Source organism: Pseudophryne corroboree, chromosome 6 (assembly GCF_028390025.1).
Source record: "Pseudophryne corroboree isolate aPseCor3 chromosome 6, aPseCor3.hap2, whole genome shotgun sequence".
Lineage (NCBI taxonomy): Eukaryota > Metazoa > Chordata > Amphibia > Anura > Myobatrachidae > Pseudophryne > Pseudophryne corroboree.
The window spans coordinates 403301195-403324723 of record NC_086449.1 but is presented as its reverse complement, the minus strand read 5'-3'; the positions used below and the strand labels follow the sequence as shown (position 1 = coordinate 403324723).

Below are 23529 nucleotides of genomic sequence, written 5' to 3'. Positions count from 1 at the left end.
CACTGTGCCCAGAGGATGAAGGGCGCACTGCAGGGAGCTCTCTTGAGTTCTTTGCTACAGAAAGCATTTTTGTTTGGATTTTTACTTTTTTCACAGGGAGCACTGCTGGCAACAGGCTCCCTGCATCGAGGGACTGAGGAGAGAGGGGCAGACCTACTTAACTGATAGGATCTGCTTCCTCGGCTACTGGACACCATTAGCTTCAGAGGGGGTGAACACAGGTTCGTCCTGGGCGTCCACCCCCGGAGCCACGCCGCCGTTCTCCTCACAGAGCCAGAAGAACAGAAACAAGAAGACGTCTCAGGCGGCAGAAGCCTTCAGCTTCACAGAGGTAACGCACAGCACTGCAGCTGTGCGTCATTGCTCCACATCACCTCACACCCTCCGGTCACTGTATGGGTGCAGGGCGCAGGGGGGGCGCCCTGGGCAGCAATAATAACACCTCTTAGATGGCTAATAGGTATATACATGTACAGCTGGGCACTGTACATGTATATAATTGAGCCCCCGCCATTTTACACGATTTTGAGCGGGACAGAAGCCCGCCGCCGAGGGAGCGGGGCTTCTCCCTCAGCACTCACCAGCGCCATTTCTCTCTCCACAGAACGCTGAGAGGAAGCTCCCCGGACTCTCCCCTGCTTACACACGGTGAAGGGAGTTTAAAAAGAGAGGGGGGGGCACATAATTGGCGGATAAAGTATAATACAGCGCTGATGGGGAAAAGCATTCTGTGTTGGTCTCCAGGTTGTTGCGCTGGGGTGTGTGCTGGCATACTCTCTCTCTGTCTCTCCAAAGGGCCTTTCAGGGGATACTGTCTTCAGAAAAAGTTTCCCTGGGTGTGTGCAGTGTGTCGGTACGTGTGTGTCGACATGTTTGATGAGGAAGGCTCGCTTAATGTGGAGGGGGGGTGCTTGAATGTCAGGTCGCCGTCGGCAATGCCGACACCGGACTGGGTGGATATGCTGAATGTCTTGAATGCAAATGTAAATCTCCTGCATAAAAGATTAGACAAAGCTGAAGCTAGGGGGATCAGTCAGGTAGCCAGTCCGTGCCTGTCCCTGTGGTGCCAGGACCTTTAGGGTCTCAAAAGCGCCCCATATACCAGGTCGCTGACACAGATACCGACACAGATACTGACTCTAGTGTCGACTATGAGGATGCAAAATTACAGCCGAAGGTGGCAAAAGGTATTAGGTACATGATTATTGCCATAAAAGAGGTTTTGCATATCACGGAGGAACCCCCTGTCCCTGACACGAGGGTTCACTTGTATAAAGGAAAAAAGCCTGAGGTCACGTTTCCGTCCTCATTTGAGCTAAGCGAATTATGTGAAAAGGCTTGGGAATCTCCGGATAGGAGACTCCATGTTCCCAAAAGGATTCTTATGGCGTATCCTTTTCCACAGAAGGATCGGATACAATGGGATTCTGCGCCTAAAGTAGATATCCAAGAAGGTGGCACTGCCTTCTCCGGATACTGCTTCCCTCAAGGATCCTGCTGATCGCAAGCAGGAAATTACCATGAAGCACATTTACACACATTCAGGAACTATAGTTATGCCGGCCATGGAGTCGGCCTGGGTTTGTAGTGCTGTCGTGGCATGGGCAGACTCCTTATCTACGGAGATGGACACCTTAGATAGGGATACCATTCTAATGACCATGGAGCATATCAGAGATGCTGCCTTGTATATGAGGGATGCTCAGAGAGACATTTGTTTACTAAGCTCTAGAATAAACGCTATGTCTATTTCTGCTAGGCGGCTCTTGTGGACCCGACAGTGGACGGGAGACGCCGACTCAAAGCGGCATATGGAGTCATTGCCTTACAAGGGGGAGGAGTTGTTTGGAGAAGGCCTCTCGGACCTAGTCTCTACTGCTACGGCCGGTAAATCGAATTTTTTACCTTATGTTCCCCCGCAGCATTCTAAGAAGGTACCACATTATCAAATGCAGTCCTTTCGTTCCAATAAAAACAAGAAGGTACGAGGATCGTCCTTCGTTGCCAGAGGTAAAGGCAAGGGAAAAAAGCTGCACTCAGCTAGTTCCCAGGAGCAGAAGTCCTCCCCTACTTCCTCAAACTCCACAGCATGACGCTGGGGCTTTCCGGGGGGGGGGTCAGATCAAGTGGGGGCACGTCTTCGTCTTTTCAGCCACGTCTGGGTTCAATCACAGGTGGATCCCTGGGCAATAGAGATTGTTTCCCAGGGATACAGACTGGAATTCGAAGACATGCCCCCTCGCCGGTTTTTCAAATCGGCTCTGCCGGCTTCCCCGTCAGAGAGGGAGCTAGTGTTAGCGGCAATTCACAGATTGTACATTCAACAGGTGATAATCAAGGTTCCTCATCTCCAGCAAGGAAAGGGTTATTATTTATCCCTGTTTGTGGTACCGAAACCGGACGGTTCGGTCAGACCCATTCTAAATCTAAAATCCCTGAACCTGTACTTGAGGAGGTTCAAGTTCAAAATGGAATCGCTCAGAATGGTCATCGCCAGCCTGGAGGGAGGGGATTGGATGGTGTCCCTGGACATAAAGGATGCGTACCTTCATGTTCCGATTTTCCCCCCTCACCAGGCGTTTTCTGAGATTTGCAGTACAGGATTGTCACTACCAATTTCAGACGTTGCCGTTTGGTCTTTCCACGGCCCCGAGAATTTTCACCAAGGTAATGGCGGAAATGATGGTGCTCCTGCGCAAGCAGGGAGTCACAATTATCCCGTACTTGGACGATCTCCTTCTATGTGTTTCCTCCTCTGCCTCTCATACCCAAGGTGTTGAGATTAATAAGACTAAGAAGGGTCAGAACAATTCTCATTGTTCCAGATTGGCCAAGGAGGACTTGGTATCCGGATCTGCAAGAGTTGCTCACAGAAGATCCGTGGCCTCTTCCTCTAAGGCAGGACCTGCTGCAGCAGGGGCCCTGTCTGTCTGTTCCAAGACTTACCGCGGCTGCGTTTGACGGCATGGCGGTTGAACGCCGGATCCTAGCTGAAAAAGGGATTCCGGAGGTCATTCCTACCCTGATGAAGGCTAGGAAGGATGTGACATCGAAACATTATCACTGTATATGGCGGAAATCTGTTTCTTGGTGTGAGGCCAGAGCTGCTCCTACGGAGGAGTTCCATTTGGGCCGTCTGCTTCACTTCCTTCAAACGGGAGTGAATTTGGGCCTAAAATTAGGGTCCATAAAGGTACAAATTTCGGCCTTATCCATTTTCTTTCAAAAAGAATTGGCTTCTCTTCCTGAAGTACAGACTTTTGTGAAGGGAGTGCTGCATATTCAGCCTCCCTTTGTACCTCCGGTGGCGCCTTGGGGTCTTAACGTGGTATTAAGTTTCCTCAAGTCACCTTGGTTTAACCACTCAAAACAGTAGAGTTGAAATACCTCACTTGGAAAGTGGTCATGTTGTTGGCCTTAGCTTCTGCAAGGCGTGTTTCGGAATTAGCGGCTTTATCATATTAAAGCCCATACCTGATTTTTCACGTGGATAGGGCAGAGTTGAGGACTCGTCCTCAATTTCTGCCCAAGGTGGTCTCCTCTTTTCATATGAACCAACCTATTGTCGTGCCTGTGGCTACACGGGACTTGGAGGACTCTGAGTCCCTGGATGTGGTCAGGGCTTTGAAGATTTACGTGACCAGAACAGCTAGGATCAGGAAGACTGAAACTCTGTTTGTTCTGTATGCGGCCAACAAGGTTGGCGCTCCTGCTTCAAAGCAGATAATTGCTCGCTGGATCTGTAACACGATTCAGCAGGTGGGCTCTTCTTGGGCGGCTGCCCGAGGGGTCTCGGCACTACAACTGTGCCGAGCTGCTACTTGGTCGGGGTCAAACACCTTTGCAAAGTTCTATAAGTTTGAAACCCTGGCTGAGGAGGACCTCCTGTTTGCTCAATCGGTGCTGCAGAGTCATCCGCACTCTCCCGCCCATTTGGGAGCTTTGGTATAATCCCCATGGTCCTTACGGAGTCCCCAGCATCCTCTAGGACAATAGAGAAAATAGGATTTTACTTACCGGTAAATCTATTTCTCGTAGTCCGTAGAGGATGCTGGGCGCCCGTCCCAAGTGCGGACTTCTTCTGCAAGACTTGTATATAGTTATTGCTTACATAAGGGTTATGTTATAGTTGGTCGGTCTTGAACCGAGGCTATGTTACTTGTTCATACTGTTAACTGGGTAGTTTATCACAAGTTATACGGTGTGGTTGGTGTGGCTGGTATGAATCTCGCCCTTAGGTTACATAAATCCTTTCCTCGTACTGTTCATATCCTCTGGGCACAGTTTCTCTAACTGAGGTCTGGAGGAGGGACATAGAGGGAGGAGCCAGTGCACACCCAGAATCCAAAGCTTTCTTAAAGTCCCCTATCTCCTGCGGAGCCCGTCTATTCCCCATGGTCCTTACGGAGTCCCCAGCATCCTCTACGGACTACGAGAAATAGATTTACCGGTAAGTAAAATCCTATTTTTACAGGCATCGCATCTTCTTCAAGATCAAGCCATTCAGGTTCAGTCGGACAATGTGACAGCAGTAACGTACATAAACCGACAAGGCAGAACGAATAGCAGGGCAGCAGAGGTAACGAGGATTCTCCTCTGGGCAGAAAGACACGCTGTGGCATTGTCCGTGATCTTCATTCCGGGAGTAGACAACTGGGAAGAAGACTTCCTCAGCAGACACGACCTCCACCCAGGAGAGTGAGGTTTTCACCCGGAGGTGTTCGGGTGCTTAACACGTCGGTGGGGAATGCCACAAATAGAGGGTCCCGCAAGCAGTGGCGGCAGATTCTCTGGTGACTCCATGGGTCTACCAGATGGTGTACATGTTTTCACCACATTGATCCCAAAGATTCTCAAAAGAATAAAAAGGGAAAAGGTTCAAGCAATTCTTATTGCTCCGGACTGGCCAAGAATGGCCTGGTATGTGGATCTACTGGAGATGCTCCTAGAGGACCCGTGGCCTCTACCTCTTCGCGAGGACCTTCTCCAACAGGGGCTGTTCGTCTATCAAGACTTACTACGGCTACGTTTGACGGCATGGAGGTTGAGCGTCAAATTCTAGCTCAGAAAGGGATCCCAGATAGGGTTATTCCAACCCTGATCCAAGCCAGAAAGGGGGTAACGTCTAAACATTACCACCGTATTTGGAAAAAATACGTCTCTTGGTGTGAGTACAGGAAATCTCCTGCAGTGGAATTTCAACTGGGACGTTTTCTCCTTTTTCTGCAGTCCGGTGTGGATGTGGGCCTACGTTTGGGCTCCATAAAAGTCCAGATTTCGGCCTTATCCATTTTCTTCCAGAAACAATTGGCTTCTCTCCCTGATGTTCAGACATTTTTGAAGGGGGTTCTGCACATCCAACCGCCCTTTGTGCCTCCTACGGCACCCTGGGATCTCAACGTGGTGTTGCAGTTCCTGCAATCGGAATGGTTTGAGCCTTTGCAGACGTCAAGTTTCTTACATGGAAGGCCGTCACGCTGTTGGCCTTGGCTTCGGCAAGGCGTGTGTTGGAGCTGGGGGCGTTCTCTCACAAAAGCCCCTATTTGATTTTTCATGGATAGGGCTGAACTCAGAACTGGTCAGCAATTTCTTCCAAAGGTGGTGTCTGATTTCATATCAACCAACCTACTGTGGTTCCGGTGGTTACCGACACCTCTGCTACTTTAAAGTCCTTGGATGTTGTGAGGGCTTTGACGATCTATGTGAAGCGGACAGCTTGTCACAGAAAATCTGACTCGCTGTTTGTTCTCTATGATCCCAATAAAATTGGGTGTCCTGCTTCAATGCAGATAATTGCACGCTGGATCAGGCTTACTATCCAGCATGCTTATTCCACGGCAGGTTTGCCGTGTCCAAAATCTGTACAGGCCCACTCTATAGATCGGTGGGTGCTTCCTGGGCGGCTGCCCGGGGTGTCTCGGCTTTACAGCTCTGCGGAGCAACTACTTGGTCAGGTTCGAACATGTTTGCCAAGTTCTACAAGTTCGATACTTTGGCCTCTGAGGACCTTCAGGTTGGTCAATCAGTTCTGCAGGAACCTCAGCACTCTCCCACCCATTATGGGAGCTTTGGTACATCCCTATGGTACTAATGTGGACCCCAGTATACTCTAGGACGTAAGAGAAAATGGGATTTTAATTACCTACCGGTAAATCCTTTTCTCGTAGTACGTAGAGGATACTGGGCGCCCACACAGTGCTTTGTTTCTTCCTGCACTGTCACTTGGTTAAGTATTGTTGGTTCAGCGGTTGCTATTCCTGGTTTAAAATTTGGTTAGCTTGGCTTTCCTCTAGTTTGTGTGTGCTGTTTCGGAATCTCGCCACTATCCTTTTATATCCTTCTCTCAAAGTATGTCCGTCTCCTCGGGCACAGTTTCCTAGACCGAGTCTGGTAGGAGGGGCATAGAGAGAGGAGCCAGCCCACACTATCAGTTTCTTAAAGTGCCCATGGCTCCTAGTGGACCTGTCTATACCTCATGGTACTAATGTGGATCCCAGTATCCTCTACGTACTACGAGAAAAGGATTTACCGGTAGGTAATTAAAAGCCTATTTTTACTTCTCTCCCCCCCCCCCCCCCCCCTCCCCCCCCTGTAATGTATGTCATTGTGATGCACTTTGTACCTTGATTTGTTCATCTTCATTATCTATTGCAAAATCTTAGTTTTTTTATGTGTGTATTACAGTATAAGGCCTGTAAGTGGTTATTTTAAATGTGTAGGTTTTTATTTTATTAGCCTGATTTATATTTATCTGTGTAATTGGGTTCCTCACTCCAGGTCTTATTGATGAAAATGAGAGTCCAGAACAAGCAGCTCTTCGAGAACTGGAAGAGGAAACTGGTTACCAGGGAGAAATAATGGAATGCTCCCCTGGTATGTAGTGTTGCTGTTAATATTCAGTACATTTACTCCAATAACGGTTTTTAATGTGTTGCTTGTTCAAAGTATTGTGTATTACTGCCCATGAGTGATTATATTTTATTTTCTCTTACTGAAATTTGATGTTGGTAGGACGTTATCTAGCCCTTCTGTAGAAGGACCAAAATGAACTTGTTCTGTTTGACAAAAGTAATATTCCTGTCATGGAAGTTTAGTATTCAGGCACACTTACAATATGATATTTCAACTCATGTGTGGTATTATATACAGTATAGGGCAGAATACATAATCACCCGTTTATTATAATAGGATTTTTAACTGAATGTGTTATTCACACATAGACTAAGCATGGTGGACACTCAGTAAAATTTCATATTCCTAACATTATAATATCATTACAGCTTGGCAACTAGATAAGCTGTTGTGGCTTTATGAAATCACCTGATTGTAAGGTTAGGCTAGTATTTATGACTGGTGTTTTTTCTGAATCTGTCCTGTATTTGCTACATGTGTTACTGGTGGAATTTATATTTGAATTAAGATACACAGAATCCTCTGTTCTGTATACTTCTCTAGTACAGTGGTTTTACACCTGGGATGGGATGCACGTTGAGACACTAAGGGTTACTTTTAAGCATTTTCTGTTACGCTTGGGGCATCCAAGTTATAATTAGACACAGGGAAAGCATTCTTAGGGCTCTAAAGAAACTCTGATAATAAAATTATAAAGTCTGTACCTGAATAAAAAAGTATATTTACATTTTTCATAAATTGTAATTTGTGAGAAATATATATGTACAGTTAATTTTAGCTATTTCTCTTACGTCCTAGTGGATACTGGGGAACTGTACTTTAGTACCATGGGGTATAGATCGGGTCCACTGAAGCCTGGCACTGTAAAAGCTTTAGTGTGTGTATGTGTGTGCTGGCTCCTCCCCTCTGTCTCTCCTATCAGACTCTGTTTTGAAAAATGTGCCCAAGGAGCTGGGTGCATTTTTCTGGAGCTCCAGAGAGTTTCCTTTATTTCTCTGACGTCCTAGTGGATGCTGGGAACTCCGTAAGGACCATGGGGAATAGACGGGCTCCGCAGGAGACTGGGCACTCTAAAGAAAAGATTAGGTACTATCTGGTGTGCACTGGCTCCTCCCTCTATGCCCCTCCTCCAGACCTCAGTTAGAATCTGTGCCCGGCTCGAGCTGGTTGCACACTAGGGGCTCTCCTGAGCTCCTAGAAAAGAAAGTATTTATTAGGTTTTTCATTTTCAGTGAGATCTGCTGGCAACAGACTCACTGCTACGAGGGACTTAGGGGAGAGAAGCGAACCTACCTGCTTGCAGCTAGCTTGGGCTTCTAGGTTACTGGACACCATTAGCTCCAGAGGGATCGAACACAGGCCCAGCCTCGGTCGTCCGGTCCCGTAGCCGCGCCGCTGTCCCCCTTGCAGAGCCAGAAGCAAGAAGAACGTCCTGGAAATCGGCGGCTGAAGACTCCGGTCTTCATTAAGGTAGCGCACAGCACTGCAGCTGTGCGCCATTGCTCCCTGTGCACACCACATACTCCGGTCACTGATGTGTGCAGGGCGCTGGGGGGGGGGGGGCGCCCTGGGCTGCAATTAGATTACCTTAAAATGGCAAAAAACACATAATATAGTCTAATAAGCTATATATGTGTAAAAATCCCCTGCCATAATATTAATATAAAGAGCGGGAGAAGCCCGCCGTAAAAGGGGCGGGGCTATCTCCCTCAGAACACTGGCGCCATTTTTTCTTCACCGCTCCGCTGGAAGGACGCTCTCCCCTGCAGTTTCCAGGCTCAATAGGGTAAAAAAGAGAGGGGGGGGCACTAAATTTAGGCGCAAAACTGTGTATTATAGCTGCTATAGGGAAAATCACTTTGTGTAGTGTAAATCCCTGTTTATATAGCGTTGTGGTGTGTGCTGGCATACTCTCTCTCTGTCTCCCCAAAGGACTTTGTGGGGTCCTGTCCTCAGTCAGAGCATTCCCTGTGTGTGTGTGCGGTGTGTCGGTACGGCTGTGTCGACATGTTGGATGAGGAGGCTTATGTGGAGGCGGAGCAGGTGCCGATAAATGTGATGTCACCCCCTGCGGGGTCGACACCAGAGTGGATGGATATGTGGAAGGTATTAACCGACAGTGTCAACTCCTTACATAAAAGGCTGGATGACGTAACAGCCGTGGGACAGCCGGCTTCTCAGCCAGTGCCTGCCCAGGCGTCTCAAAGGCCATCAGGGGCTCAAAAACGCCCGCTACCTCAGATGGCAGACACTGAGTCTGACTCCAGTGACGACGAGGATGAGACATATACACAATCCACAAGGGGCATCCGTTGCATGATTACGGCAATAAAAAATGTGTTGCACATTTCTGACATTAACCCAGGTACCACTAAAAAGGGTATTATGTTTGGGGAGAAAAAGCAACCAGTGGTTTTTCCCCCATCAGATGAGTTGAATGAAGTGTGTGAAGAAGCGTGGGCTTCCCCCGATAAGAAACTAGTGATTTCTAAAAAGTTACTGATGGCGTACCCTTTCCCGCCAGAGGACAGGTTACGCTGGGAGACATCCTCGAGGGTGGATAAAGCGCTCACACACTTGTCAAAAAAGGTGGCACCACCGTCTCCGGATACGGCCGCCTTAAAGGAGCCTGCGGATAGAAAGCAGGAGGCTATCCTGAAGTCTGTATATACACACTCCGGTACTATACTGAGACCTGCTATTGCTTCAGCATGGATGTGCAGTGCTGCAGCAGCGTGGTCTGATTCCCTGTCTGATAACATTGATTCCCTTGACAGGGACACTATATTGCTAACCATAGAGCATATTAAAGACATAGTCTTATCTATGAGAGATGCACAGAGGGATATTTGCCGGCTGGCATCTAGAATAAATGCAATGTCCATCTCTGCCAGGAGAGTATTATGGACTCGGCAGTGGACAGGTGATGCGGATTCTAAAAGGCACATGGAGGTTTTGCCTTACAAGGGTGAGGAATTGTTTGGGGATGGTCTCTCGGACCTCGTTTCCACAGCAACAGCTGGGAAGTTGACATTTTTACCTTGGGTTCCCTCACAGCCTAAGAAAGCACCGTATTATCAGGTACAGTCCTTTCGGCCCCAGAAAGGCAAGCGGGTTAAAGGCGTGTCCTTTCTGCCCAGAGGCAGGGGTAGAGGGAAAAAGCTGCACCATACAGCCAGTTCCCAAGAACAAAAATCCTCCCCTGCTTCCACTAAATCCTCCGCATGACGCTGGGGCTCCACTGGTGGAGCCAGGTGCGGTGGGGGCCCGTCTCCGGAACTTCAACGACCGGTGGGTTCGCTCACAGGTGGGTCCCTGGTTTCTACAAGTGGTATCTCAGGGATACAAGCTGGAATTCGAGACGTCTCCCCCTCGCCGTTACCTCAAATCAGCCTTGCCAGCCACTCCCCCGGACAGGGAGGTAGTGCTGGCGGCAATTCACAAGCTGTACCTCCAGCAGGTGATAATAAAAGTTCCCCTCCTTCAACAGGGACGGGGTTACTATTCCACAATGTTTGTGGTACCGAAACCAGACGGTTCGGTGAGACCCATTCTAAATTTGAAATCCTTGAATACTTATATAAGGAGGTTCAAGTTCAAAATGGAATCGCTCAGGGCGGTTATTGCAAGCCTGGAAGAAGGGGATTACATGGTATCACTGGACATCAAGGATGCTTACCTGCATGTCCCCATTTACCCACCTCACCAGGTGTACCTCTGTTTTGTGGTACAAGACTGCCATTACCAATTCCAGACGTTGCCGTTTGGTCTGTCCACGGCACCGAGGGTATTTACCAAAGTAATGGCCGAAATGATGATACTCCTTCGAAAGAAGGGAGTTATAATTATCCCATACTTGGACGATCTCCTTATAAAGGCGAGGTCCAGGGAGCAGTTGTTGGTCGGAGTAGCACTATCTCAGAAAGTGCTACAACAGCACGGCTGGATTCTGAATATTCCAAAGTCGCAGCTGGTTCCTACAACGCGTCTGCTGTTCCTGGGTATGATTCTGGACACAGAACAGAAGAAGGTGTTTCTCCCGGAGGAGAAGGCCAAGGAGTTGTCATCTCTGGTCAGAGACCTCCTGAAACCAAAAACAGGTGTCGGTGCATCACTGCACGCGAGTCCTGGGAAAGATGGTAGCTTCTTACGAGGCAATTCCATTCGGCAGATTCCATGCAAGGATCTTTCAGTGGGATCTGTTAGACAAGTGGTCCGGATCGCATCTTCGGATGCATCTGCTGATCACCCTGTCCCCGAGGGCCAGGGTGTCTCTGCTGTGGTGGCTGCAGAGTGCTCATCTTCTAGAGGGCCGCAGATTCGGCATACAGGACTGGGTCCTGGTGACCACGGATGCAAGCCTCCGAGGTTGGGGGGCAGTCACTCAGGGAAGAAACTTCCAAGGACAATGGTAGAGTCAGGAGGCTTCCCTACACATAAATATTCTGGAACTAAGGGCCATTTACAATGCCCTAAGTCAGGCAAGACCCCTGCTTCAAAACCAGCCGGTGCTGATTCAGTCAGACAACATCACTGCGGTCGCCCATGTAAACCGATAGGGCGGCACAAGAAGCAGGATGGCGATGGCAGAAGCCACAAGGATTCTCCGATGGGCGGAAAATCACGTGATAGCACAGTCAGCAGTGTTTATTCCGGGAGTCGACAACTGGGAAGCAGACTTCCTCAGCAGGCACGACCTCCACCCGGGAGAGTGGGGACTTCATCCAGAAGTCTTCCAAATGATTGTAAACCGTTGGGAAAGGCCACAGGTGGACATGATGGCGTCCCGCCTAATCAAAAAGATATTGCGCCAGGTCAAGGGACCCACAGGCAATAGCTGTGGACGCTCTAGTGACACCGTGGGTGTACCAGTCGGTTTATGTGTTCCCTCCTCTTCCTCTCATACCAAAGGTGCTGAGGATAATAAGAAAGAGAGGAGTAAGAACTATACTCCATCGTTCCGGATTGGCCAAGACGGACTTGGTACCCGGAACTGCAAGAAATTATCTCAGAGGACCCTTGGCCTCTGCCTCTCAGACAGGACCTGCTACAGCAGGGGCCCTGTCTGTTCCAAGACTTACCGCGGCTGCGTTTGACGGCTTGGCGGTTGAGCGCCGGATCCTGATGGAAAAGGGCATTCCGGTTGAAGTCATTCCTACGCTGATAAAAGCTAGGAAAGATGTGACAGCAAAGCATTATCACCGCATATGGCGAAAATATGTTGCTTGGTGTGAGGCTATGAAGGCCCCCACAGAAGAATTTCAGCTGGGTCGTTTTCTGCACTTCCTACAGTCAGGAGTGACTATGGGCCTAAAATTGGGTTCCATTAAAGTCCAGATTTCGGCCCTGTCTATTTTCTTTCAAAAAGAACTGGCTTCTCTGCCTGAAGTTCAGACGTTTGTTAAGGGAGTGCTGCACATTCAGCCCCCTTTTGTGCCCCCGGTGGCACCTTGGGATCTCAACGTTGTGTTGGATTTCCTAAAATCACATTGGTTTGAGCCACTTCAGACCGTGGAATTAAAATATCTCACGTGGAAAGTGGTCATGCTTTTGTCCTTGGCTTCGGCTAGGCGGGTGTCAGAATTGGCGGCTTTGTCCTGTAAAAGCCCCTATCTGATCTTCCATATGGACAGAGCAGAATTGAGGACGCGTCCCCAATTCCTCCCTAAGGTGGTATCAGCGTTTCATTTAAACCAACCTATTGTGGTGCCTGCGGCTACTGGGGACTTGGAGGCCTCCAAGTTGCTGGATGTAGTCCGGGCCCTGAAAATCTATGTTTCCAGGACGGCTAGAGTCAGAAAGACTGACTCGCTGTTTATCCTGCATGCACCCAACAAGCTGGGTGCTCCTGCTTCTAAGCAGACTATTGCTCGCTGGATCTGCTCCACGATTCAACTTGCACATTCTGCGGCTGGACTGCCGCATCCTAAATCTGTGAAGGCCCATTCCACGAGGAAGGTGGGCTCTTCTTGGGCGGCTGCCCGAGGGGTCTCTGCTTTACAACTTTACCGAGCTGCTACCTGGTCGGGATCAAACACGTTTGCAAAATTCTACAAGTTTGATACCCTGGCTGAGGAGGACCTTGAGTTTGCTCATTCGGTGCTGCAGAGTCATCCGCACTCTCCCGCCCGTTTGGGAGCTTTGGTATAATCCCCATGGTCCTTACGGAGTTCCCAGCATCCACTAGGACGTCAGAGAAAATAAGAATTTACTCACCGGTAATTCTATTTCTCGTAGTCCGTAGTGGATGCTGGGCGCCCATCCCAAGTGCGGATTGTCTGCAATACTTGTATATAGTTATTGCCTAACTAAAGGGTTATTGTTCTGAGCCATCTGTTCAGTGAGGCTCAGTTGTTATTCATACTGTTAACTGGGTATAGTTATCACGAGTTGTACGGTGTGATTGGTGTGGCTGGTATGAGTCTTACCCGGGATTCAAAATCCTTTCCTTGTTGTGTCAGCTCTTCCGGGCACAGTTTCCTTAACTGAGGTCTGGAGGAGGGGCATAGAGGGAGGAGCCAGTGCACACCAGATAGTACCTAATCTTTTCTTTAGAGTGCCCAGTCTCCTGCGGAGCCCGTCTACGAGAAATAGAATTACCGGTGAGTAAATTCTTTTTTTTTTATTTTAGTTATTTGTTTTCAGGTAGTACTGGTTGGCAACCAGACTACCTGCTTCGTGGGACTTAAAGGGGAGTCCGAACCAACCTACTGAGGGTTTAATGATTCGTAATCCCAGCTGACAGGACACTGAGCTCCTGAGGTGCTGTTTCACACACCACACTGTGTGTGCCCACGCAGCAGCTAGCCGCCACCCTCTAATAGATGCTGAAGAGTCGCAGGTGCGGTGAGTGTTAACACCGGGGTCCCGGTTAGCGGGTCCACTGTGCGGTTTGGCGGCATGTCACGGGCCACGAGCTGCCGTCTCCACCACGGAGTACACTGGGTCAACAGGGCTTTGTGCTTCACACTGTCAGTAGGCATTGTGTGTACTGTGTATTATCACTTTCAGCCAGTGTAAACATCTATGTGGGAACGCGCGCCATTACGGGGGCGGGGCTTCCGGAGAGCGGGACCTAGGGCAGAAAGGCGCCATTTCCTGTTGCCGCGGATCATCAAGGCTGCATGCACGGTGCTCCTCCAAGGACCCACCCTGTTACAAACTCTGTACTGGTACCAGGGGGTCGGGGGGGGGGGGGGGGGGGTGTGTAAGCACATCAGCGGTAGCACCGCTGCCCATAAATGAGGTGATGCACAAACTTTTACACACTGCGCTGCTGTTTTGTGTGCTGGTCTCCATTTTCTCTGTATCACTCCAGGGGCTCTCTAGGGTCTGTGTGGAGGTGTTTTCAGTGGTTTTTCGCTGCATTATCATTGTGTACCAAATGTCTGTTGCAGAGGCGTAACTAGGGTTTTTGGAGCCCAGGGCAAGATCAACAATGGCGCAATCCCCCCCCCCCCCCCCCCCCAAAAAAAAAAAACTACAAAAGGAAAGTATGTGCACACGCCAGCGGTGTCACTGGATATAAATAAAGATGTCAGGTTGTGTATGTATAGATGTAGGTGCAGTGGTCGAAGTGGAATTTTTGAAGGGGGAATGAAAAAGTGTAGAGAGCAATTATGTGCGCGCCCCTCCAGATAAGGGGGCGTTGTCACTCAAAAGGGGCGTGTCCTTCAGTGTAGTAGGACCCCTTATACTATCTAGTACTGGTGCCCCTTTCACATTATAGCACACGGTATTAGCGGAAATTCACATTATAGCACACGGTATGAGCCGAAAGTCATATTACCCCACATGGTATGAGCCGAAATTCACGTTATAGCACACGGTATGAGCCGAAATTCACGTTATAGCACACGGTATGAGCCGAAATTCACATTATAGCACACAGTATGAGCCGAAATTCACATTATAGCACACGGTATGAGCCAAAATTCACGTTACAGCACACGGTATGAGCCAAAATTCATATTATAGAGTGAGGGGATCCTACCACCTTAATTAACAAGGCCTGCGGGGCACTGTGGTGAGGGGAGCCTACCCCCTTAATTGACTAATTGCAGAGTTTAGCAGCGGAAGGGTTGCAGCGGTTTCTCACCCCAAGCTGCGGCGCTCCTGCCACCTCCAACACTCCATGTCTTCGGCGTCACCTGGGATGCAGAGCACCGCCCTGGGGATGCACCCTTTTCAGTGTGGTCTGCTGCGCTCCGAAGGGGGATCTTCCCTCTTGCGGCAGGATCCCGATGTGCGCCGTCCTCCCCGTTGTTACTGCCACGGTAAGCATTAGTACCGTTTACTGCAGAGGCCATTTACTGAGGCACATGTATTAAACCTTGAACCGAGATGCCCTTCTCACCATACAGCTGTGTGGATGAGCCAGGCGGGGAACAGCCAGCAGCAGCAGCAGCATGCCGGATATCAGCAGCCGAGGGAGTGGGCTGTACATACTTGAGGCAGCTGGATATGCAACAGTGCTGAGAGCCTCCAGAGCCCGCACCCCCCGGAGCTGCAATACACTGGCTAGACACCCATTCCCCAAACACTGCGTAGCCCAAAACCGGAGATCGGCAGCATGTTGAACGCGGAAGCAGAAGCCGCTTGTTGCCGGTCAACATGCTGCCGATCTCCGGCTTTGGGCTCCGCACGTGCCTTACAGCCCGCACCCTCGGCTGCTGATATCTGACATGCTGCCCCTGCTGTTGGCTTTCCACCCGCCTGGCTCGGCCACCCAGCTGGATGGCGTGTGAGAAGGGCATCTCAGTGCCATTGTTTAATACATATCCCTCTTCAGTAAATGGCGTAAGCATTAGTACATCAGTACATTAATACAGGAGTAGGGGGAGGCTTCTAGCTGCCGCAGCATGTACAGTGTGACAGGCACAGCAGCCGGGGGAGACAGGGAGAGCGCCGAAACCCTGTCGCATGGGGCGAGCAGGCCGTGCAGGTACCGGTGGTGCCCCCTTCTGCTGGGGCTGCCACGGCGCCCAGGGCACGTGCCCTGTTCGCCCCGTGCTAGCTACGCCTCTAGTCTGTTGACATGGTTATGTGTACTGCTTGTAACGCTACCCCTTCTTCTGCGGGGTCCCTCATGTGTTAACAGTGCTCATTATCTCCATAGGGACACAGTACACAGGCACCTGACTGGCTAGATACCTTTAAGAACATGATTCACAATGTGAATTCAGAACTAGCTGCAGCTAAGAAAGAGACACAGATGTTAAAACAGTCTGTTGATAGTATGGCTAAAGCAGCAGATACCAGAAAGGCTTCTCAGTCCCCTCTGTTGGTTTCACATAAACCCTCCGTGCCACAGGTGCTCCAGTCTGATTCTGATCAGCCTGATATAGATGATGATGATATGGATGAGGACAGCTCTCTGTCCCCTGGGGTGGAGGCCCTCATTTATGCTGTAAGAGAGGTTCTTCACATACCCGATCAGGAGGCAGAACCAGATGAAGAATTGTACTTTAATGGAAACCCAAAACCTCAGCCACATTCCGTGTGTCTAAGGAATTGAACTCCCTGGCCAGGGAGGCATGGGTGAACCCTGAAAAAAAATTTCAAAACTCCTCAGGTTTTTATCTACATTTCCCCTCCCAGCTGATGACAGGAAGGTATGGGAAAAAACCCCATTAGTCGATACGTCTGTGTCCAGACTGTCTAGAAAATTGGTACTGCTGGTACCAGGGGCTATATCCCTAAAAGACCCTGCTAACCGTAATATTGAGACCACTCTCAAGGCGATATATACGGCAGCAGGCTTTGCACAGCTCCCACAATAGATTGTGGTTGGATTTCAAGGGCAGTAGTCAAGTGGTCTCATAATGTTGTTAATGGATTAGACACTCTGCCCCAGGATGAGGTCATTACTACAACACATACAGGATACTGAAAATTTTATGAGCAAAACTTTGAAAGAATTGTGTAAGATAAATGGCTGCACTACTGCTATGGCGGTTTCAGCCCACAGAACTCTGTGGTTACGTCAATGATCAGCGGACGCTAACACCAAAGGGTGTTAAAAATCTTCCCTTTACAGGTGATGCCTTGTTTGGAGATGAGTTAAGTAAATGGTTCTCTCGGGTCACGGCGGGTAAGTCTATCTATCTGCCGTCTGCTGCACCACCTGCCAGACGTGCTTCCTCAGGATCCTCCTTGCAGTCCTTTCATGTGGCAAGGTTCAGAGGCAAAGGGGGCGAGGGGTCTCCACTACTCCTAGAGGATCTCGTGGTAAGTCCCATAAAACTGCGGCTGCTGCTTCCCTGGACCACACCACCAGATCCCTTGCCACTAAGCCTTCCGCGTGATGGTTGGCCCCAGCAGCAAGGCGACTTTCAGGTAGGTCCTCGCCTTCAACACCGGCGAAGTCCTGCCGGGATCCTTGGGTGAGGGACCTCATTTCCCAGGGATACCGGCTGGAATTTCAAGCACTTCCTCCTCACAGATTTTTCAAGTTGGGCTTACCAGCTTCACCCACAGCAAAAGTTACCTTGCAAGAGGCTATTCAGAGGCTATTCTGCCCATGGTGTCTCGGCCTTACAGTTGTGCTGAGCTGCTACTTAGTCTGGTTCAAACACTTTTTTGTTAAGTTCTATTGGTTCGACACCTTGGCCAAAGATGACCTTCAGTTTGGTCAGGCGGTTTTGCATGGGTCTCCGCATTCTCTCACCCGTTCGGGACCTTTGGGACTTCCCCATTGTACTCAAGTACAGTTCCCCAGTATCCACTAGGGTGTAAGAGAAAATAGGAATTTAATACCTACCGGTAATTCCTATTCTCGTAGTCCGTAGTGGATACTGGGCGCCAGCCTCAGTGCTTCAATTTCCTGGGTAAGTGTTTGGTTGTCCGCCATTGCGGTCCCCTTATGTTGTTGGGGTAGCTTTGCTATCCTGGTTAGGTTGGTGTTGCTATCCTCTGTTCTGGTTGGCGCCCTCCTTTTTTTTTTTTGGGGTTATGGTTGTGTGTTGGCTTATTGCCTCACTGCTGTTGTATCTGTTTTCTTCTCTCATGGTATGTCCGTCTCCTCGGGCAAAGTTTCCTAGACTGAGTCTAGTAGGAGGGGCATAGAGGGAAGGAGCCAGCACACACATACACACACTAAAGGTTTTAAAGTGGCAGGCTCTAGTGGACCCGATCTATAACCCATGGTACTAAAGTACAGTTCCCCAGTATCCACTACGGACTACGAGAAAAGGAATTACCGGTAGGTATTAAATTCCTATTTATTTATTTATTTTTGTCACTTTTAAAGTCTTGCTCACAGCATATTTGTTTTTCTGCTTAGTGGCGCCTAAACATCTTCTATACTGTAAAACAAAATGCCATATTGTGCACATTGTAGTAGAAAATTGGTATACAGTCTATGAAGCAGGGATTTGAGCTGACCATGTTTATTTTTTGTTTAACTACTTAGTATCTTGCTTGGACCCTGGATTGTCAAACTGTACAACATATATTGTAACTGTACACATTAATGGGGATAATTCTGTAAACAACAAACCTAAACCCAAGCTTGGTGAGTAAATATAATTGGAAATACTTTCATGTGCAGAGGCAGTAGCTGCTATTGGTTCCAGGGACTAGATAGTAATAGTCTAGGCGATTAGGCAAATATTTTGTATCTGTCACTATACCGGTGTCACAAGGGCCACATTGAGAAGCCATTAGTAGGGCCACAATAAAATGTACATTTGAAAATGTGAAATCCATAGATTTTAGTACAGGAATAGAAAAACCTCTATGCAGTTATACTATACTTCTCAAATTTACGTTTATATGGGATCTGCTATGCTCTACCTCAGAGGGCATTGCCATTATTATTATACTTTATATCGCTCCACGAGAGGTTCATAGCACCTTACAAAGTACATAAACAGTATGAACAACACAAGAAAAAAGTGACTTACGGTACAGAAAATTACAGGACATGGACAAGGTATATAAACTTTTCTGCATCAGCAGTAATACCCAATTAGCAGCAGGATGGCAGATCCCAAAGGATTGGTACCATTGTAGGCAGTGGAGAGGAGGTGATGGTATGAGTGACGGAAGGAAAGAGCACATGAGCCCTGCCAGCGAGAACTCCCATATGGGTATGACTATCACATGGGGCTTGGTATACCCATTTTCCTTTTAACATATTTGGCCCCCTCACCTTATTAACGCATTTCTTACCCACATCCCTCATCTGTTGTCACAGATCTCTTCCCCTTGTCCCAAGCCAAGGTCTGAATTTCAGCTCTCCGCTTACATATCATGTGGTAGTGAAAACATCTTTTACAAAATGATACATTGACCATTTGTCACCCTGGCGCAAATTGGTGTGCACCGGATGTACTTTGAGTTGCTTACTGTCTGATCTTGCTTCAATAGCACCCTGTCCTGCAGTGAGACCTGGTGGAAGAAGACATATATAGGTGGTACATGGGACGCTGAGTTATAAATATGACTACCTATGTTTGACCTGGTATCCTGAATATGCGTCTGCAGGCAGCAGAAAAAGACTTTTGCTAGTTATGTGTCTGTGCTCTACATACAGTGGACAAAATAAATAAAATGCATGAGGTAAATGTAGTGCAGAAGTCTCATCATACCAGGAAATATACATTCACAAGGGAATCCGGTCTCTAGGTCGACAGTAACTAGGTCGACAGGGTTTCTAGGTCGACATGTTCTAGGTCAAAAGGTTGACATTAGTTTTTCACGATTTTTTTTTTTTTTTAACCTTTTCATACTTAACTGTCCACGTGGACTATGATTGGAATGGTAACCTGTGCCGAGTGAAGCGAGGCACCTTGCCCAAAGCATGGCGGGTGAAGCGAGCGGACACGGTACACTAATTGGGGTTCCCGGTCACTCTACGAAGAAAATGACACCAAAAAAAACTCATGTTGACCTAGAGACCCTGTCGACCAATAGTGGTCGACCTAGACACTGTCGACCTAGTTACTATCTACCTTCCATACCACACCCTTCACAAGTTTAGTGCTACAGAGAGCACATACAGCAGTTCATATAGTGCCAACCTAAAGATCTGTACAGTCTGGAGTGTTTGACCAACAGAAACCTGTTCTGTGGTTCAGTAAATTTGCGGGTTGCAGTTAGTCCATTAGAAGGCTAATTGCTGTCTAATGGCATAAATTACTATTTTATATCTGATGTTGCCGCATTTTTCGTGCCACAGGAGCCGGGTCTTGCAGAAAGAGAATTATCTCCCTCCACAGAGTATGTGTGGTTGCCAAAGATAGACTGTGGGCAGGAATTGGCCCCAGCATTCTTTGTGCACTTGCATAAGAAAAGGTGTATGGCCTCACACCAAGACGGTGTGCCTTGAGTCACAGGAGCATGGCCTTTCGACACTCCCAGTCTCAGCTTGCTGTCAAGAGCTGATGGGCTAGTCCAACTGACTAAAGGTCTTGCCAATCAGGCCAATTGCCAGATGTGGAGCACACCCAATGGTGTGATTACTTTAGCATGGTTTTTGAGAAGTCATGGCCTTTTCAGATACCAGATCTGAACCCAGAGCATTTGTAGGACATCCTGTTACAATACTTGAGGGCTTTTTTTTTTTGTTTAAGTACAATCAACCAGCCATCAGCTGAATTACTTTCTTGTAGAAGAATGTGCAGGAGGAAGTAAAACTAATGAGTAATTTGAAGACTCCAGATCACGGCGCTAACAGACTGTATTGGGCTCTATTGTGAGGCTTTAAGTTAGGGTTACTCTTTTTTTTTTTTTTTTTTTTTTTTAAACACAGACCAAACACATGCTTTTGTGAGGTTTTGTGGTTATCATGTGTTAGACAGAAAAAAAGCAAAACTTAGATATCCCTTCTATATAGTATTTTAGAAAATAATATTAATAATTTTATTTATATAGTGGTCTTTCTCCAACAGGACTCAAGGCGCTTTAGACATCAAAAACAATGCACATAATATAGAAAATTTAAGTAATACACAATAGACAAGCCACATACAGTAGACATAACAAAAGAAAACCTAGAGCGCACAGAGTAAGCATAATGCAGGATTAATGTAGGCATTTTGGGTAATAACCTCCACAGGTTATATGTATTCCGCCCTCATTTAAGAAAATGAAAAAAAAAAAAAAAAAAAACATAGCAAGAACACATTTGCAAGTAATCAATGGAAGGAGAAAATTGGGACATGTTATATTATAAATGATGACAGTCCTGGTCTCAAGGGAGCAGTACGGGTGAGTGTTAGAATGTGTGGAGCACACTAATGTCCAATGCGCTTCTTCACATGTAAATAGTCCAACACTAACATTAGGAAAAATATACAACAGATTAACAGCTACTGCAATATAGAATGCTTGGGATATGGAAGAAGGCTTTTTACAGAAATTATTTATTATATTGCAATCTGACAATTTAACTCTAAATTTTCTTTTTTCTTTCCTTCACATATTCTTCCCTTGGTGTACTAGCGGATGGAGGTATGTTGCTTAATTGAAACTCATTTATACATTGAAATATTCTTTTACACACTTACATCTTGAATATTTTCATTTTTTTGCAGAATTTACAGAGACTATTTTGGTACCAAAACTTGAACTGCGCAAATATATTGCTGGTATGTATTTTATTTCTTTGATGGTGACTTGATATAATATTATGCCAGTGTGGTCTTTTCACTAATTTTGTTACAATATTTTGACTGCTCATGAAATTGGACCTTGAATAACTGTAATAGAAGCGGCCACGTTATGCACTGAACAAGATGAATGCAGCATTCACCATTGTCCTAATGACCGATCAATATTTGCCTATTATGCTATTTTTAGAAGGGGGGGGGGGGGGGGAACATACTATCTGTAAATCAAGATCACAGATCAGTTTAACATAAGTAAACAAGTATGCTTTCTTATTTGGTTTACACTCGTGTAAGAGGAAAAAAAACATTTTGGCAGTTGGACATAAGATACTGACATCTTTATTAACTATGTTTTAATTGTTGTTCTAGAGCTAGTTGCAAAGGAGAAGCTGGTGGTGGATGCCAGAGTGTATACTTACGCCTTGGCACTGGAGCATGCTGTGGCGAAACCTTATGAATTACCATTCCTAAAGTGTTGAAGCTATCTCTTACCAATGTGTGTACCTGGACGGTGTGTCATCCATTTGTGTAATAGCAGCAGCCCTCTCAGTTGGGTTATCAGTCATCATTATAAAGCACTTCTTCATTTTTACCTTGAATCCACGACCCAGTCACCAAGATGATATCACGTTAGTATTTGAAAGAATTGTACAAGGTCTGTAGTTGCTGGAAATGTTGGAAGGTTGTATTTGTTTTCCGCTACTTTGCATACAATGCCTAGATGCATCTGTTGAAAACTCTCTGAAATACAAGATGCTGGGAAGGGCGCTTATAGACGTGGTAACTGATGTAAATGGATTGTAAGAGACCTCAGGCCATGCATAGCTTGTAGCAATAGTGCCATGAGTCAACTTCCCTGTACAAAATGTGCCTTTTCCCTTACAGGCGATTTCTGGATTTTTGCATGTAATGTTAAATGGATTGGGGACTCTATAAACAGAACTGCCCCCTGTATGAATTGTCGATCTTATAAGAAATGTCTGCATTGTAAAGGGCCCCATACACTAGAGCGATTATGCCCGATTTCAGCCCAATTCGGGCATTCGGCCCAATATATTGGGTGAAATTGGGCATTTTTGAGGTGTCTCTGGTCTGATCCGATGCACGTTCCCGTGAGCATCGGATCGGATCCTCCAGATTGAATGTGCAGCACATTCAATCAAGTCCGACCTTGGGGCATGGCTGGGATCGCCCAGGATACATCGGATGCAAAAGGACAGCATCCGTTGTTTCTTGGGCGAGCCTGCCCCCTGGGAGGCTGCTGGGGCAATCCCCTCCGACATGCGGTTGGATAAGTGTATGGGGCCCTTAAGGTTACTGACGTTACATAAATTTGGATAACTTTCTACATTTCTTTGTTAAATTAAAGGAACAGGTACATTTCTTATACACTAATGTGCATATAAAACTTTCCCATTAGGGTGACAACAGTTAGGGCTGCTTCGTTTTGTATAGTTTGTACAACCTGAGTGTTGATAAACACAATCCCTACCTCTAAATGCTATGAAATGTAACAGGTTATGTATTGGTTCCAGTAATTTATAGGTTATGGGCAAGCTTAGGCAATGTATGTAACTACTGTAATGTTGGTCTACTATTCATTTTCTGTATTACCATAAAGCGCATTCGTAGAAATGCGAACAATATGATTTTGTTAACATTAAAAGAATATTGCTATAAGAAAGTGGTTTGTTTTTTCTTGAAATGATCATATAGTAACATTGGTTCTTAGCCATAACTGACACTTTTTAACTGAGGTCACAGATAGTAAGATTGAACGCTACAAATATACATCATTATTATTAATGGACACTCTTCATTTACTTTTTTGCGAATCTTTGTTTAAATGGCATGTGCTGATGTCAGAACATGTCTGTTGTACAGCTTGCATGTGCAGTGCCTTGCTAAAGAAATGACTTTGCTAACATGCCAGTCTTTTCCTATACTGTATATGTAATCAGGAATTAGCTACTCTCACTGGGGTTCACACTCACGAAGATCA

The 23529-nt window shown here is 47.1% G+C and overlaps 1 protein-coding gene across 1 annotated transcript in view; it reads left to right on the top strand.

Moving 5' to 3' along the window:
- NUDT5 (nudix hydrolase 5) overlaps positions 1 to 23211 on the top strand; it is a 104601-nt gene extending 81390 nt beyond the window's left edge. Inside the window, exons 6-10 of the mRNA XM_063926880.1 lie at positions 6778 to 6873; positions 18326 to 18427; positions 21361 to 21369; positions 21453 to 21506; positions 21897 to 23211. Coding sequence (XP_063782950.1) covers positions 6778 to 6873; positions 18326 to 18427; positions 21361 to 21369; positions 21453 to 21506; positions 21897 to 22006 — 371 coding nt within the window. The 3' untranslated portion in view covers positions 22007 to 23211. The remainder of the gene's footprint in view (positions 1 to 6777; positions 6874 to 18325; positions 18428 to 21360; positions 21370 to 21452; positions 21507 to 21896) is intronic.
- Positions 23212 to 23529: the final 318 nt, after the last annotated feature.